This window comes from Myotis nattereri (genome assembly GCF_964212035.1).
Source record: "Myotis nattereri genome assembly, chromosome: 9".
In the NCBI taxonomy this organism is placed as follows: domain Eukaryota; kingdom Metazoa; phylum Chordata; class Mammalia; order Chiroptera; family Vespertilionidae; genus Myotis; species Myotis nattereri.
This window is the reverse complement of record NC_138084.1, coordinates 4,327,689-4,344,374: the sequence shown is the minus strand read 5'-3', so window position 1 is coordinate 4,344,374 and position 16,686 is coordinate 4,327,689. Positions and strand designations below refer to the sequence as shown.

Here is a 16,686-nt window from a genome sequence, read left to right as displayed (position 1 = left end):
TAAGGGCCTCTATTTCCAAACTTGTCCGTCAGAGCTGCTCTGGGAAACAGCTGAGCAGACTGGCCCATCGTTCACAGCCTCCCTGCCCCAGGTGCTCCCCTCCCACCCCAGGTCCCGGAGGCTCACTCCGGTCAAGCTCCTCCCCAAAGGTGACCTCAGGGTCCCTGTAGCCCCACCCTTCCCGCCCGGCCTTGCACTGGGATGAGAGCTTTGGGAGAGCCGCGAGGTGCTGCTGGAACTTGGCCTTTCCAACTTAGGGCTGGAGGGAACTGAACCTGCAGAGACAGTAGCACCAAAGATGCAGACTCCCTGAGGACAGGCTTTCTGAGCTGCCACCCAGGTGGGGAGGGGCGGCGGGGACTCCCAGGGGAAAGCCATTTTATGCAAAGTCAAGGCAGCAGGAAGTACAGCCAGCTGCTGGCCTCAGCGGTTCCTAGCCCAGAAAGCTACTCTGGAGCAAAAGAGGAAGTTTTACTCCTGCCCCAGAAGCAGTCTCAGTCCAAGAGTTTTAGAATTAGTCTGTTGTGACCATGGACAAGTGTAACTAAAACCTACTACTTTAAGCCCAGTTGAGAACAGTGAGCTATTTTAAAAAATATATTTTTATTGATTTCAGAGAGGGAGAGAGCTAGAAACATCAATGATGAGAGAGAATCTTTGATTGGCTGCCTCCCGCACACCCCCTACTGGGAATCAAGCCAGCAACCTGGGCATGTGACCTGATCGGGAATTGAACTGGGACCTCCTGGTTTACAGGTTGATGCTCAACCACTGAGCCACGCCAGCTGGACTCATCATGGATGTTTCTATCCCTCTCCCTTCTACTCTCTAAAGTCAATACAAACATAAAAAAACAAAACCTAAAACTAACATATAGCTTCTGACAGATCTGTTCTCCCCAAAGCAAGTCCTGCAATGGCGGTGGTTTCGGTCGCAGGTGGAACAGTGTTGTCGGAACCCGGCCAGAGTAGGGGTTGACGCCAAGCTCCCTTTCAGCTGTTCACTGAGTGACAGCACCACCTAGTGGCCACCTCGGCAAAGCCGCGGGACCAAGGCAAGCTCACAGGGACCCACGTTAGAAAAAGGCCCTGGTCCTGTCATCAACTCGCACACCTCTCCCCATCCAGGTTGACGCCGGAGGACAGCCACTTAGACTTTTGTTTTTATTTAATGATTGATTTTTAGAGATGTTGATTTGTTGTTCCATTTATTCATTCATTGGTTCTATTTTTTTTAAAAAAACACATTTTTATTGATTTCAGAGAGGAAGAGGGAGAAACATCAATGATGAGAATCACTGATCGGCTGCCTCCTGCATGCCCCCTACTGGGGATTGAGCCCACAACCTGGGCATGTGATTTTGACTAGAAATGAACTTGGGGCCCTTCAGTCCGCAGGCTGACACTATCCAGAGCCAAACCGGCCAGGGCTCGTTGGTTGATTCTTGTATGTGCCCTGACCAAGGATCAAACTCGCCACCTCAGTCCATCAGGACGATGCTCTCACTATCTGAGCTGCCTGGCCAGGGCCCACTTGGAAGTCTTTTGGCAGAAAAATTACTCAAGGACATCACAAGGCATAACCACACCTGACTGGCTTGTTTTATTGGAGAAGGGGACTCGGGGTTAACAATGTGAAGACAGTTGGGACCTGAGGTTGGGAAAAATACCCTCCCTTCCCCATTCATGCCCACTGCCCCAAATAAAAAATAACCAACTATGGGAGGGCAGCTGAGACAGCGACTGGGGACAGGGGACAGACATGGAACTCGAGGGCAGCGGAAGAGACCATGCATGTGCTGGGAGGTCCCAGAGGCAGCGGCTACAGAGTAACGTGGGTACAAGTCTCTGTATCTTCCGCACAGGTCTGTATAAATATATAGAGATAAGCTGTTTGCTTTCCCCCTCTCTCCCTTCTGCTCCGTGCTGCTTGCTGCGGTCCCAGCTCCTCTTTCCACACGAGGACAGAGGGAAGAGGGATGATGAGCAAGTCATCACCGAATGGCGATCAGACCCACATCCATCAGCTTCTGGATCTTCTGTGCTATCACAGGATTCTTTAAGTGTCTAATGAGGAAGAGACAAAGCTTGAAATGAGACTTAACATAAGAGAAGCCTTACTTGTTCTTGGAGCAAGCCCCACTGCACACCCCTTAGAAGGTATCGACTGGAGGTGGTTGAGGACAAGTTCTGGCAGGAGAACTGCAGAGGCCTTCACTGCTATGCAGTCAGAACCTGGCCAGTCCCACTTTATGGGGACAGCTTTAAATGGAGACCATTCTCCCAGCAAAATTGGTCTTTCCAATGAACTATTTAAGCTACCATGACCAACAAAAAGAGGAAGCCCTTCCAGTCCACCTTTAAACTGCCAACCTTTAAAATTTCAAGTAAGAATCACACAATAAATACTCCACCCAGGTTGATCCCATGCGTCCCCAACCTCACGCACGGCCACTGGTTTACCCTTCAAGGCCATCTCCCCAACTCCACTTACTCGCTAAGTGCCTGAGGGTCCTTCTGCATCTGTTCCAGGATGAGCCGCATGGCTGGGTCACTCATGATCTGCTGCACCTCAGGGTCGGCCATGGCCCGTCGTTTCACATCTTCGGGGCTGTCGTGGCGGTTGTACTGGGCCATCATACAGCGCTGGTAACCATCTGCTGCCTCCTGCGTCCCAGCAAAGCCAAAGGGGGAGGGTGTTGGCACAACCTGCCTCTGCCTCAGCAGGTAACTGAGAAGGGCTGACACACACACACCATCAGGCGAGAGGCAAGGATCAGTGAATGACCACGGAAAGACCCGAAGGAGAAGCGGGGGCAGGGGAGAGCTTCCTGGAAGCCAGAAGCAGCCCACCTTACAGTTGGAGTCCAGCTCTAGTGCCTTCTGGTAGACATCCATCGCTTTTGTGTAATCCTTCATTGCTTCTAGGGCAGCTGCTTTCCGTGTATAACCCTTGACTGCAGACAGAAAGGGGAAAGGTGAGGCCTTACCCAAAATGCAGCTCCCAGGGCTGCTTCTCTCAGCCCTTCAAGAACGCCAATGCCCCTCACGCCGTGACGCTAGCTGCTAAACATTACAGCTGCGAGGACACCCAGGCATGTTCTTGCCTTTCAATCTTTGACCAGGATAAAGGGATGGGAAGGGGCAGCACAAAGGCACTTACTGAAGGATGGCTCTAGCTGGATACATTCCTCACAGTCCTAGGAAGAAGAGGCAAAAGGAATTAGGCTCACTCCTTTCATGAGCTACTTTAAGGCAGACTGCTCCTTTGGAATGACAAACTGATCCATCACTCAGAGCCCTTACAAAGGATTCTACTTTTGCTTCTAGTGCTCCTGTCAATTCTGGCATCTGGGTGGATTTAACAGCAGCCACAGCAAAAGGAGGGCAGAGGAGTGAGTTAAGCAACACCACAAGGAACAACAAGTCCACGTTAGGGACCATCCCATCCAAGTGGCCTGGACTTTTCAAAAGGCTGATGACTAAGCATGTGCGCGTGTACACACACACACACACACACACACACACACACACACACACAAAAGCCCTGGCCGTTTCGTTAGAATGTCAGCCATGCACCGAAGGGTCATGAGTTCGAGTCCCAGTCAAGACCATGTATCTGGGTCGCAGGTTCACTCCCTGGTCCTGGTCGGGATATGTGTGGGAGGCAGCCAATCGATGTGTCTCTCTCACATCGCTATTTCTCTCTGCCTCTCCCCCACCCCCTCCCCTTCACTCTCTCTAAAAATCAATGGGTCCGGCCAGTGTGGCTCGGTAGTTGAGCGTTGACCTATGAACCAGGAGGTCACAGTTTGATTCCCAGTCAGGGCACATGCCCAGGTTGCAGGCTCGATCCCCAGTGTGCGATGTGCAGGAGGCAGCCAATCAATGATTCTCTCTCATCATTGATGTTTCTATCTCTCTAGCCCTCTCCCTTCTCTGAAATCAATAAAAATAAAAAAGCCGAAACCGGTTTGGCTCAGTGGATAGAGCGTCGGCCTGCGGACTGGAGGGTCCCAGGTTCAATTCTGGTCAGGGGCATGTGCCTGGGTTGCGGGTATATTCCCGAAAGGAGGTGTGCAGGAGGCAGCTGATCGATGTTTCTCTCTCATCGATGTTTCTAACTCTCTATCTCTCTCCCTTCCTCTCTGTAAAAAATCACTAAAATATATTTAAAAAAAAATAAAATAAAAAAATGAAATCAATGGAAAAAATATCCTCTGGTGAGGATTAACAAAGCAAAACAAAACACACACACACACACACACACAAAAAGAAACAAAAAGCCAAAAGGTGGGGAAGCTTCCAGTTTGAGAAACTAAATAACATGACAACCACATGAAAAGCATGGGCTTTAGAAACTAAAACTTTAAAACATATTTTCAGACAAGTAGAGAAATCTGAATATAGACACAGAGCAGATGGCATTGCAGCCTTAGTTTTGTCATCATCAGGTGCCAGACAGTTAGGGGGCGACCAGGCCGGCAGGGGGGCAGTTAGGGGGTGATCAGGCAGGCTACCAGGTAGCAGGCAGGCAAGTGGTTAGGAGCCAGAGGTCCCGGATTTCGAGAGGGATGCCCAACTGCTGGTTTAGGCCCCATCCCGCAGGGATCAGGCCTAAGTCGGCAGTTGGACATCCCCTGAAGAGAACCAGATTGGAGAGGGTGCAGGCTGGGCTGAGGGACACCCCCCCCCCCCCACGATTCTGTGCACCAGGCCTCTAGTTGTTGAACACGGGTGAAGAATACACTGGTATTCTGTGTATTTTTGTTTGAAACATCTTCAAAATATAAAATTATGTAAAATAGAATGTGCTACGCAGTGTAGTTTTCACAGCTAGGTTTAATTCCTCCTCTTCCACCAAGAAACTTTAAGACCAGAAGTAAATCCATTCACTCTTTCCTTCCGTTTGCATGAGTGGGAAAGTACTGCTGCTCCACCTCACAGGTGACTGATGTCTCTAGGCCACAGACCCAGAAGATAATGGCAGCAAAACCAAACCATCATGGACTCAGGTGTTTCCAGATAGACCACATTTTTTTACCTTCCCACAAAACGCTCCTAGATTGTCTCCTAGAGAAGTTAAAAAATAGCCAGGAGGCACGGAGCAGCTTCTGCTCAAGAGAGCAATGGGGAATAATTTCTCCACAGTGTCGTACGTATTCAAATAACTATTCTCAACGTGACTGAGAACAGCAGACCTGCTAAGCTAAACATCAAAAAGTGAAGAATGGTAAAGCTGCTGTGGAAAATATGGCAGTTCTAAAAAATCAAAACACACAGAACTATCTATACTCCAGCACTTCAACTGTTAAATACGAAAGAACTGAAACTAGGAGCTTGAACAGATAGTGTACACTCATATTCATAAGAGCATTACTCACAATAGCCAAAAACGGAAACATGTATCAACAGATAAATGGATAAACAAAAGGTGGCATATACTTACAATGAAACAGTGTTCAGCCTTAAAGAGGAAAGAAATGCTGATACATTCTATAACATGAACCTTGGCGACATTATGCTAAGTGAAATAAGCCAGATACAAAATAACAAATATTGTTTGGTTCCAGTTACATGAAGTACCTTGAACGATCATATTCATAGAGACAGAAAGTAGAACAGTGGTTGCCAGAAGCTGGGGGAAGGGCAATGGGGAGGATGCAGAATTTCAGTTTGGGAGGATAAAGAGGTCGGTGATGGTTGTACAACAGTATGAATCTACTTGATGCCACTAAATTATACACTCAAAATGTTAAAAAAAGGCAAAACTTAACAAAAGCATATGTGGGGAAGGGTTATGGGGAGATAAAAAAAGATCAGAGGCCAGGTTAGGTGGGAAATGATCCACTTTCCCAAATACTCCCAATCACTAACAACATCATGGGCAGGACCGGAAAAAGATAGGTCCTGTATGGGGATGGGCAAAAGCAGGTTGACAGTTGTTCGAAAATAATACAGGAATTAATAAATAATACAAGAATAAACCGTGTTTTGCACTCACAACTGTCAACTTGCTTTTGCCCATCCCTGTATTCACAAACCTCACACATACACCACCACCATCTTGAATCTATAATCAAAACAAGAACAGCAGCTGAAGTTGATGAAAGTGTGAAAAGAGAACACACACATTACTACACACAGGTCACAAAAATGGCCACTCCACAGACGCTCTCACCTTGAGTGCCAGCTGAAACTCCAGGAGTTTGGTGTAGCAGGCAGCTCGATTGCTGTACAATTTGGCATCTCGTGGGTTCCGTTTGATAGCTTCTGTGTAATGCTTCATGGCTTGGGGATAGTCCCCTGAATAAGGAAAAGAGAAACTTAAAAAAAATGTATAAAGCCACCTGCCCCCAACCAGGGCATATTTACCCTGCAGTTAGCCGAGGCCCAGAAAGCACGTTCACACCACTCTCATCCAAAAGTGCCACCATCCAGGCTGTAGATACCTTTCTGGAAACATTCATTGCCTTTGTTCTTCTCCTCCAAAGCCAGGTCAGGGTTTATGTAGGCCAGCCGCTCTTGCTCCTTTAAGATTTTCTCTGCCTAAGAAAACATAATTCTTGGAATAGTCATTTAAATTCTTAGAAACATAAATATTGGGCTTAAAAAGCCAGATTAGAATTTTAATTTTCAAAGAGTACTGCTGGCAAGATTTAATTTTTGTTTTAAGAATTTTATATCCTCATTTTCAACGTTCATTGTGAAACAGAATGGTATTGACATACACTTGGTCCAAACATATGCCCCATAGGAAAATGGTGCCTGTGTTAATAACACAAGTAATTTTCGACTAGTATTTTTGTGAATACAGTCTCCCACCTACATAATTTATGACAACTGGCATAATACACAACACTCGGGGGATGTAAGAAAAATCTTAAGTTATACATCATTAAGTGATAGGGCAGCGTCATATAATACGACTAGAGACACTACTTAAAAAAATTAAGGTTCATTATTAAATGACAATAAATAAAGTAACAATAGATTAAGAGATAACAAAACAGCCCTTCTTCCCCACCCACCTGTTGGCATTTCTTGAGCACATCTGGTGTTCGGTGCTCTGCCAGAGACTTGTTGTAGAAATGGATGGCATCCTTGTATTTTTCTTCTTTGAAGTAGGAATTGCCAATTCGTGCGTAAGCTCTGACAAAGAGGAAAAAGAACTTGCTAAGGGCAGAGCAGACACAAAGCCAGCCCCTGCAGAGAAAACACATCTACAACTAGAAACAAGGCCCACACCACTGCTCAAGCACTGTGCCCCTCTGACACCTTTTATCTTGACTCCTGTGGCCTCCTTTCCAGCCTGCTATTGACAGATACTGGACGACAGACCACACATTCTGTGGCCAGCAACCCTTCCCCCACGCATTTAAATTAAATCTTGGACATTCAAACCTCTGAACCACACAAGTACTCCAGAAGATCGAGTGTACCTGGCGATCTGTCGGTAGTCTTCCCGGTTTTCTCGCCCCACTTCAATGGCCTTCTCACAGAGCTCCCGGCATTTGCTGTAGTCGCCCTTTTCGAAGTACACGGCTGCCAGGCAGGATGGTTAAGAAGAAAGAGTCAGCCCTTGCCTCTCCCTGAGGTCCGCCTAACAACGCACTTGCCCCGCTTCCTGGGCCTCACCTGCTTGATTGGTCAGGTAGGTCATGTTGGTGGGGTCCAGGTCCTTGGCTCTGTCGTAGTGCTTCAAGGCTGTGTCAAAGTCTTTCTTCTTGTAGGCGTCATTGCCCAGCTCCTTTTCTCTCAGTGCCTAGATGAGGTGCGCAGGAAGTTAGTGCCAAGCAAACCTGACCAAGACGGCAGAAAGAGCAAGAGCCTGTGACCTGCCACGGGTACTGAATGGCACCTGCTACACCCAGCTATCGGTTTGAACAGTGAAGTACTAGCTGTTCAAATGAGAAGCTGAGTTTCATCTCTGCTTCCTCTGAAAGTGCCTTTTCCACCTACGCTCCTGGATCTTTGTCAGAAAACAGAGGGCCTCTTCAGGGAAGAGGAAAGCCCTTCAACTTGAATCGCCTTCAAAGAGGACAGCAGAGTTTGTATCAGGTTTGACTGCGAGAGGCTGCACCAAGTCCAGTTTCTGCGTGTGGCTGTCTCAGGTCTCAGCTGTCAGCGAGCAGCAGATGGGCGGTGAGAGGACTAGAAAGGGCTGTACTGGCGGCACGAGTCTTCAGTACAGCTCACTTACCACCCCCACTGTAGGGCCTTTTTTCCAGCTTTGAGACACCCCAAACAACCAATGCTCACCCAGTGAAAGATGCTAAATCTGGCAACAACCTGCTGTTCTCATTTACAAGAAGGGAAATAAAATCATTTAGGCACTTGCCTCCTACTCTGGAAGGCATGCAGCTAAGTGGACAACCTTTAATTACACACTCCGTCCAACCAGAATAAAGAAGCAGAAGCCTAAGGATTGATATAGACAATATTCTTCTGGATCGTGGCAAGGACAAGGATCTCTCACAACTTTACTGGTCTGCCCTGGTCAATATTCAAACCAGCAGAACCACAGTGGCTGTGGGACTATGAAAGGGTAGCTAGCTCCCACAGCCATAAGTCTTTGAGATACACGATTCCTATGAAATCACTTGTACCACTTTAATAAATAATAAGCTTAGCACACACTAAGCACTCAAAAATATACAGCCACCCAAGCTCTATAGATGTTCCCACCTGACATAGCTATGTTGACTGGGTTGTTTACAATTGTATGATAGTAACGAGAGACAAAACGAGACCTGCTTCTTGTTCTCTGGAAGATCCTCTTCCATTGGTTCTGGTTTGGTCTCCTTTTTGGGAGGAGGTGGTGGTGGAGGTGTAGCAACTTCTTCCTCATCATCCATACTGCCCAGATCAAATCCAAGGAGGACGCTGAGAGTAGTCATGATCCGGGGATCTTGCAGTTTCCTAGTACAAAAGGAAAAGTAACAAGCATTCTTCCCCACAACTGACCTTTAAATTACCACTTACTGCGAAAGCTCAGACTACTGTATACAAAAGCTTCTCACCCATCAAAAGAGTGCTAGATTCTGTACTTATGAGTTACAACTGGGAAATATTCAACCCTTCAAAAATCCATCTAAAATGAGGTAACAGAGGTAGATTTATTTCTTGAGTCAGCAGATATAGAACTGAGTTATATGTATACTTCATCTGATTTCAGAAGTCGGAGAAGTTCAGAGAGACAGATACTAGTATAAGATTTACAGATACCTCTTTACACCTTACATTCTTTTTCTTTCTTTTTAAAATATATCTTTATTGATTTCAGAGAGGAAGGGAGAGGAAGAGAAAGATGGAAACATCAATGATGGAAGAGAACCATTGATTGGCTGCCTCCTGCATGCCCCACATTGGGGATTGAGCCTGTAACCCAGGCATGTACCCTGACCAGGAATCAAACCGTGACCTCCTGGTTCATAGGTTGACGCTCATAGGTAGGTATTTTTCTTTAAAAATAAAAATAAATATTATTTATATTTTTAGAGAGGAAGGGAGAGGAAAAGAGAAAGAAACATCCATGCGAGAGCGAGACATCTATTGACTGCCTCCTGCATATCCCCTGACCGGGAATCGAATTAGCAACCTTTTGGTGCATGGAACAACACCCAACCAACTGAGCCACACCGGCCGGAGCCTGACATTCTTTTTAACCTTGAGTTTCCACTTTGATATACCAAACAGCAGGGCTTATGTCTATGGAAAGGATATGGATGGTGTCAGGTCAGAATTGTAGGAGAGCAGTGAAGAGGCATGTGAGGGTTAGAATGAACACTCCAGGTTACGCTGCTTTATGCTCTGCAACCTTTTCTAGAAATACAAACAAATGAAAAACCAACAACTCCTACTGCTCTTTGGGAGAAAAAGCAAAGGCAGAAATCGTGCGGTTGGATCCAGGGAACCCCTCCCATAGGATCCTAGGAAGAAAACATCACGTTCACATCCACTCCCAGAGATTAACCGCTGCCTGAACTTACGTGCCCAGATCGGATGGCTTGTTTCGCAGTTGCTCTATCAGTACCCGGTAGGTAGGATCATTGAGCAGCGCCTTTGTCCTGGGATCGCTCTCCAACTTCTGGTACAGATTGGGCATGTTGAAAGGGTTCATGAATTTCCTCTCTGTTCCAAACAAAGTGCATCGGTTCACTCACGTTACTATGCCCCCATAGCTTACTGACACTTCGGGGGGAAAAGCCTCAAAATTAATCCCACTTTCAAGGTAAGGATTGAAAAAAGGGAAACCGACAGCGTCCATGGTGCTCACCTGCCAACCGGGCCTCCATGTTCTGCAAACCCTCTTTGAGCTGAGGATTATTTGCTTCATGCTTTAAACCCTCCTCATAGGTTTGCTTGGCTTCTTCAAATCGGTTCAAGAACTCAAGAGCTGCTGCTTTTCGAGAATAGCCCTTAAATCAGCACAGACAGACACAAAATTCAGTAATGGGCCACACGAAAACATTACGGGTAATGACGAACTGCATCTATGACAGTGGTCTCCTATGATTATAATAAGGCTAAGAAATTCCTATCACCTAGTGACACTGTAGTCATTCTAAAGTGGTCGGGCAGTGCTTTGCTATTTCTTAAGTAAAGTGAGTGCCGCCTAAGTGTACAGAGTGTATAAAGTCTACAGTCGTGTACAGTAGGTCCTAGGCCTTCACATCCATTCACCCTCCTGCACTGACTCACCCAGAGCAACTTCCAGTCCCGCAGGCTCCATCTGTGGGAAATGCCCTGTACAGGTGCACCATTTTGTATCTTTTCCACTCTGTTACCGCTGCCTATAGTACTCAGCCGAGGAGTGCTAGACCATACAGCCTAGCTGTGCAGGCTCGACCGTCTAGGTTTGGGTAGGTGCACTATGATGCTTGCACAGCAATGAAATCAGTTAATGACTGAGTTCTCAGAATGTATCCCTGTTAAGAGATGCATGACCAGCCTTAGTCTGTTTGGCTCAATGGATAGAGCATCTGCTTGTGGAACAAGGGCACATACCTCAGTTGCAGGCTTCTCCCCAGCCTGGGCCCTGGTCAGGGTCCGAGCAGGAGGCAACCAATCGATGTGTTTCTCTCACATTGCTATATCTCTCTTTCCCTCTCTCTTCCACTCTCTGTAAAAATCAATGGAAAGATATCCTCGGCGAGGATTAAAAAAAAAGATGCATGACCAGCCTAGTCGACAAGGTTCAGTGGTTGAGCATCAACCTATGAACCAGGAGGTCACAGTTCAATTCTGTCGGGACACATGCCCAGGTTGTGAGCTAGATCCCCAGTATTGGGCTTGTAGGAGGCACTGATCAATGATTCTCTCTCATCATTGATGTTTCTATCTCTCTCTCCTTCTCCCTTCCTCTCTGAAATCAATATATATTAAAAAAAAAAAAAAAAAGCTGCCGAACTGGTTTGGCTCAGTGGATAGAGCGTCGGCCTGTGGACTGAAGGGTCCCAGGTTCGATTCCGGTCAAGGGCATGTACCTTGGTTGCAGGCACATACCTACTGGGGGGCGTGCAGGAGGCAGCTGATCGATGTTTCTCTCTCATCGACGTTTCTAACTCTCTATCCCTCTCCCTTCCTCTCTGTAAAAAATCAATAAAATATATTTTTTAAAAAAAACACCACAAAAAAGCAAACAAACAAAAAAGAGATGCAAGACTGTAAAGGATACTTAAGAGGTAAATCCAGAAAGTGAACTCAAAAGAATCTGTGAATCTATTTTACATTTCATGGAACAAAATGGGCATTCATGTGAAGGCAAAAAACAAACAAACAAAAACCAAAACCAGGAAGAGGAGCAGGATATAATGCCATGATGGACACTTAAAGAATCCAGCCAACTATCAAAGAGGCACACCCTACCCACCCCAATTCATCTTTTTAAAATATATATATATATCTTATTCATTTTTACAGAGAGGAAGGGAGAGGGATAGAGAGTTAGAAACATCGATGAGAGAGAAACATCGATCAGTTGCTTCCTGCACGCCCCCTGTTGGGGATCGAGCCTGCAATCAAAGTACATGCCCTTGACCGGAATCGAACCTGAAACCCTTCTTCAGTTCGAGGCTGATGCTCTATCCACTGAACCAAACCTGTTAGGGCCCAATTCATCTTATAGCCAAGTGTTGCCAGTTTCTTAGGCAGCATTTTCTTTCTCAGTAGTTCAAAAAAAAATAAGACATGTCTTAACAATTGATAGTACCTCAGATGTGATGAAATATGCTATTACTCTGAGGAACATACTTTAAATGGGTAATAAACTACTATACTAGTCTATTGGGCTAGGCACTGAGCCAGGTCAGGAGGGCATGATACTTAAGGACTGCACACCAAGGGCATTTCTGGGAAGCCCAAAGAACCCCCACCCAACCACAGCTCACCTTGCCCCAGTCAGGCTTTAAGTCAACCGTTTTGCAGCCATCTTCGTAGGCCTTCTGGTAGTCGCCTTTCTTGGCGTAGGCTGCCGAGCGGTTGCTGTAGAGCACATGGTTGTGGGGATCGAGCTTGATGGCTTCGGAATAGCACTGTAATGCGTCGTTGATGTTGCCGGCACTCAGGGCCTTGTTGCCCTTCTCTTTCAGCTCATTTACCTGAGGAGGCAGGGAGCCACAATACGTTTATTTAGTCCCAACACTTAGGTGCTGCTCATTCTTTGCTGCAGTTACACACAAAGGGTTACTTTACAGATCAGAAGAGAGAAATCATAGATCAATTCATTTATATGTCCCAGCAAGAAAAAAGTAACCAGGCAGAAGCCCGACACATTGCTCTCCACTAGCTCCCAGGTGGATTATTAAGACCTCTGGCCACTCTTCTGAGTCTCTACTTCGAGCTGATGAAGCCACTCTAGGGCATATTCATGAGTTCCTGTCACGCAAAAAAAATTCAGTTGCATAGATTTCCAAAGAGTCCCAACGATAAACTAAGCACAGACCCGGTCACTCCGCACAGGAAGGGGCCATTAGGAAGGAAGTGGAGCGAGAGGGCGCTAAAGGCTTTAGGAGGCTTCTCCAGGAGCACTGAGATGCTCCCCATGATCAGAGAAAAATCTACACATTTCCATTTACGTGTGGTAACCTATCACAACATGGGAGACCGATGCTTTGTTCTTTAATAGGTAAAGGCAGCCCCGCCCCCAACCAGGCTTTGCCATGCTTAAATATTAATATATTAAGTGGATAAAACATGACTGGTGGTTGAATCCCCGTCCGCTCGCACATGCAGAATGGAAGCAAAGAAGTACATTAAAGGTTTGAAAAAGTGCGTGGCCTTGGCTTTCAGAGCAGGGGCGAAGGAAAGGGGCTTCTCCTATTAGAAAGGGAGGGCGGCCCCTTAAAGGCAAACACACCCACTGAGCTAAAGCTGTCCTTGGTTACGACGTCATTACCTACCATCACCCATGACCCAGCATACTGATGCAACGAAGAATTCTGGGAAGGGAAATGATTTTGGAACTCTGAGGCACACCAGCTGGGAACCTCCATCAGAAGGAATGTAGAGAGAACCTCAAAGTGAAAACAGGCAGGAGGCCACCAAATTTAAGCAAACAAGGGATAAAAATCTTAGAACCCAGGATGGCGGCCAAAAGTTAAACCTCAACTCAACTAGTAACAAGTAGCTGGGAGCAGCTTGGCGGAGTTACTGCCTGTTCTACACACCATCATTTTCCAAATGGAGTGCTGTACCGTCAGTCAGCAAATAAAGTGTATAGGTCATGATCAGCACCTGAAAAGATCAAGTGGAACAGAAAATACCAGCATGTAGCCCACATAACATTAAGTGCTATTTTGTTAAATGTATTAAATGGTTGTATGTATGTACTGGGTTAAATGTAAAAAGAGTATCACTAGATTTTATTTGAAAGGTACTATATTTACTTAATACAAATTTGGACACTCAAATTTCCCTAAAATTGATATGTGAATCTCAAAGTTGAAAATGAAAACAAAAGGTGGAGAAGTCACATTTATTTTCAGGAATGGGTTTAAGACAATAAATTTTATTTAAAAACAAACAAACATTTCTATTGATTTCAGAGAGAAGGGAGAGAGAGAGAAACATCAATGATGAGAGAATTGATTGGCTGCCTCCTGCACACCCACACCGGGTATAGAGCCTGCAGCCGGGTATGTGCCCTGACCGGGAATGGAAGCGACCTCCTGGTTCTTAGGTCCTCGCTCACCCACTGAGTCAAGCCGTTGAACTAAGCCAGACAACAGTTTCTAACAATACCTGAAACTAAAATGCCAGGTCAAGTCCTGCCTGGGTAGCTCAGTTGGTTAGAGCATCATCCCAATATGCCAAGGTTGTGGGTTTGATCCCTGGTCAGGGCACATGCCAATAAAAAAAGAACCTCCTGCCCTAGCTGGTTTGGCTCAGTGGATAGAGCGTTGGCCTGCGAAATGAAAGGTCCCAGGTTCGATTCTGACCAAGGGCACATGCCAGGGTTGTGGGTTCGATCTCTGGTGGGGGACTTGCAGGAGGCAGCCAATCCATGATTCTCTCTCATCATGGATGTTTCTCTCTCTCTCTCTCTCTCTCTCTCTCTCTCTCTCCCTTCCTCTCTGAAATCAATAAAAACATATTAAAAAAAATACTAAAAAAAAAAAAAGGCCAGGTCATTTGCACAATTGCCAGGGTAAATTTGTAATCCCACATTTAGTCAGACATTCATTTACAATCTACCTGTACACAGACTTCTGTAAATGGCAGTGTGATTTTATTCCCTCTCCCCCCAAAATTCATTTTACTTTGGTAAACGCAGGGTAACGAAAACTTTTTAAAATTTAACAGAATGATGTGTCTCTCATTCCAGAAACGGCCTGTCTATACCACAGCCTACTTATTCCCAGACAGAATTTAATCACCACCAGGGTGAACAAAGTTAAACGTCCCCGTCCCGCTTTAATATTCCGCTTTAATTGAGCAAAGAGACCCGAGATGTGACCAAAGGAACAACGGCTACCCTGCAGCAAAAGGTTCAGCTCCGTGGATCGCACCAAAAATACGAGCCATGTGCCCCTCCGGATCCATCACTGCGGCTCAGTGGCAGCTTCGGACGGAACGGAACCGCCGTGGGCCTTTCACAACCTTCAAGCCACGGGGGATACAACGAGGACACGGGGCGCCCCCAGCTCCGACCCGCCCCCCGCCCCCCAATGCTGAGCAGAGAGGCCAAGGACTGGCTTGGTGCTGCTCATCCACACAACCTAAATTTTCACAGCGACGCCCTCCTCCCCGTGTAATTAGAAACCGACCTTTCAGAGCTGTCTGTCCTCGGTTACTAGTCTAGAATCACACACACAAGGAAAAAAAAAGAAAGGCGAGGAGGGGGAGGGCCGCACATGTATGTGTGAAAGCCCGGCGGGGACGCGTTCGCTCCAAGGACTTTGGCGGCTCCCTCCCCTTCGCTGCACCGGGCGGAGAAGTCGGCCTGCTGCTCGCCATGCCTTCACGCCGCACTCTTCCACCCCGGGTTTCAGACACAGAAAAGCGGCTTATTTCCCCCAAATGGCCACTGAGCCCCTCAGCGCCTTCCAGCGTGTCCGTCCCCGCTGCCTGCCTGCCTCCAAGTTTACTGTGGCCAAGTCCTGGGGGCCCCCGTGGTCGGCATTCTCTCGTCCGTCCCCCAGAAGCCGAGTTCCCCGATGTGGAACCGACCCTCGCCCGCCTCCATCCCTCCCGGAGCCCGGGCTCTACCTCCCACCCCCCGCTTAGCCCAGGGCCACTTCCCGGGAGGCCTCCGGGACCCGGCCGCAGGCCCCTCTCGCCGTGGCGGGCCGGACTCACGCCGACCTGTCGTCTACCCTCGGCTCTGCTCGCCGAGTCGGGAAGCGACCGACACCGAGTGGACCCGGCGCTCCCCGCGGCCCGGCCTCGCTCCACCGCTCACCGCCCGCCGGCCGCGGCCCTCACGCCCTCGCCTTTCTCGCTGCTCCGCTGGCCCAGCCCTCCGCCCCGATCGGGTGCCCGCCCGGCCTGTCCACCCGCGCGGCCTGGCCTGGGCCGGTCCCGGAGCGGTCCTTGGGCCTCAGCCTGCCCCTCCTTCTTCACCTGCTCCATAGCCCAGTCCGGAACCCGGTAGAATCGACTCCGTCGGCTCCGCGTTCCCAACCGCACGCGCCGCCTTCTGGAACCTACTAGAAGCTGCCGGGACCCCCGGATCCCGCCCCTTCCCCGTCTGCTCACTGGTCACGCTCCTCTAAGGGCTTTGTATGCTTCTTTACTATTGGTTTAAAGCCTAGCCCATCACCTCCGCTTCTCTTTCATTGGACAGCAGGGAGTAATCCCCTTGGCCCTGCCTCCAAGGCGCCCCGGGATTGGGCGCTCCCAAATAGGCCCCGTCCACCGTAGACTGCCCGATTGGAGGGCGGGTCAGAAATCTGCGACAGCGATTGGTTACTTGCTCCGCTAATCGTGGCCCCGCTGGCCGCGCCCATTGGTCCTGTTCTTTCTGGAAATTTCCACATTTCCCATTGGGCTGACAGACTTCATGACAGAAACGCCTTCAGAGGAAAAAAAAAAATTCAATTGGGCGGAGAGTTGCCAGCACTTTGCGCTGATAGGTTCTCACCGCTGCCCTTCTAAGGGAGCCCGTAGCGACAGCCCTCCTTTGCCGCGGTGGCTCCGGGAGCCGGCGGGCTGTGGGGGACGCCGGGCTTCCGGGCCGCTTCCC

General features: G+C 48.0%; 1 protein-coding gene across 1 annotated transcript; it reads right to left on the bottom strand.

Annotated features, from left to right (window-relative positions):
- Positions 1–1,572: 1,572 nt before the first annotated feature.
- Positions 1,573–16,183, bottom strand: STIP1 (stress induced phosphoprotein 1). The gene is made up of 14 exons (XM_081099772.1): positions 16,065–16,183; positions 12,392–12,601; positions 10,279–10,420; positions 9,992–10,133; positions 8,753–8,921; positions 7,638–7,764; positions 7,442–7,544; positions 7,031–7,151; positions 6,452–6,548; positions 6,181–6,305; positions 3,163–3,199; positions 2,853–2,956; positions 2,494–2,666; positions 1,573–2,066 (listed from the first exon to the last, which is right to left on the bottom strand). Exons 1-14 carry the CDS (start codon positions 16,071–16,073, stop codon positions 1,994–1,996), a joined length of 1,632 nt encoding a protein of 543 aa, XP_080955898.1. The 5' UTR covers positions 16,074–16,183; the 3' UTR covers positions 1,573–1,993.
- Between the last annotated feature and the right edge of the window lie 503 nt (positions 16,184–16,686).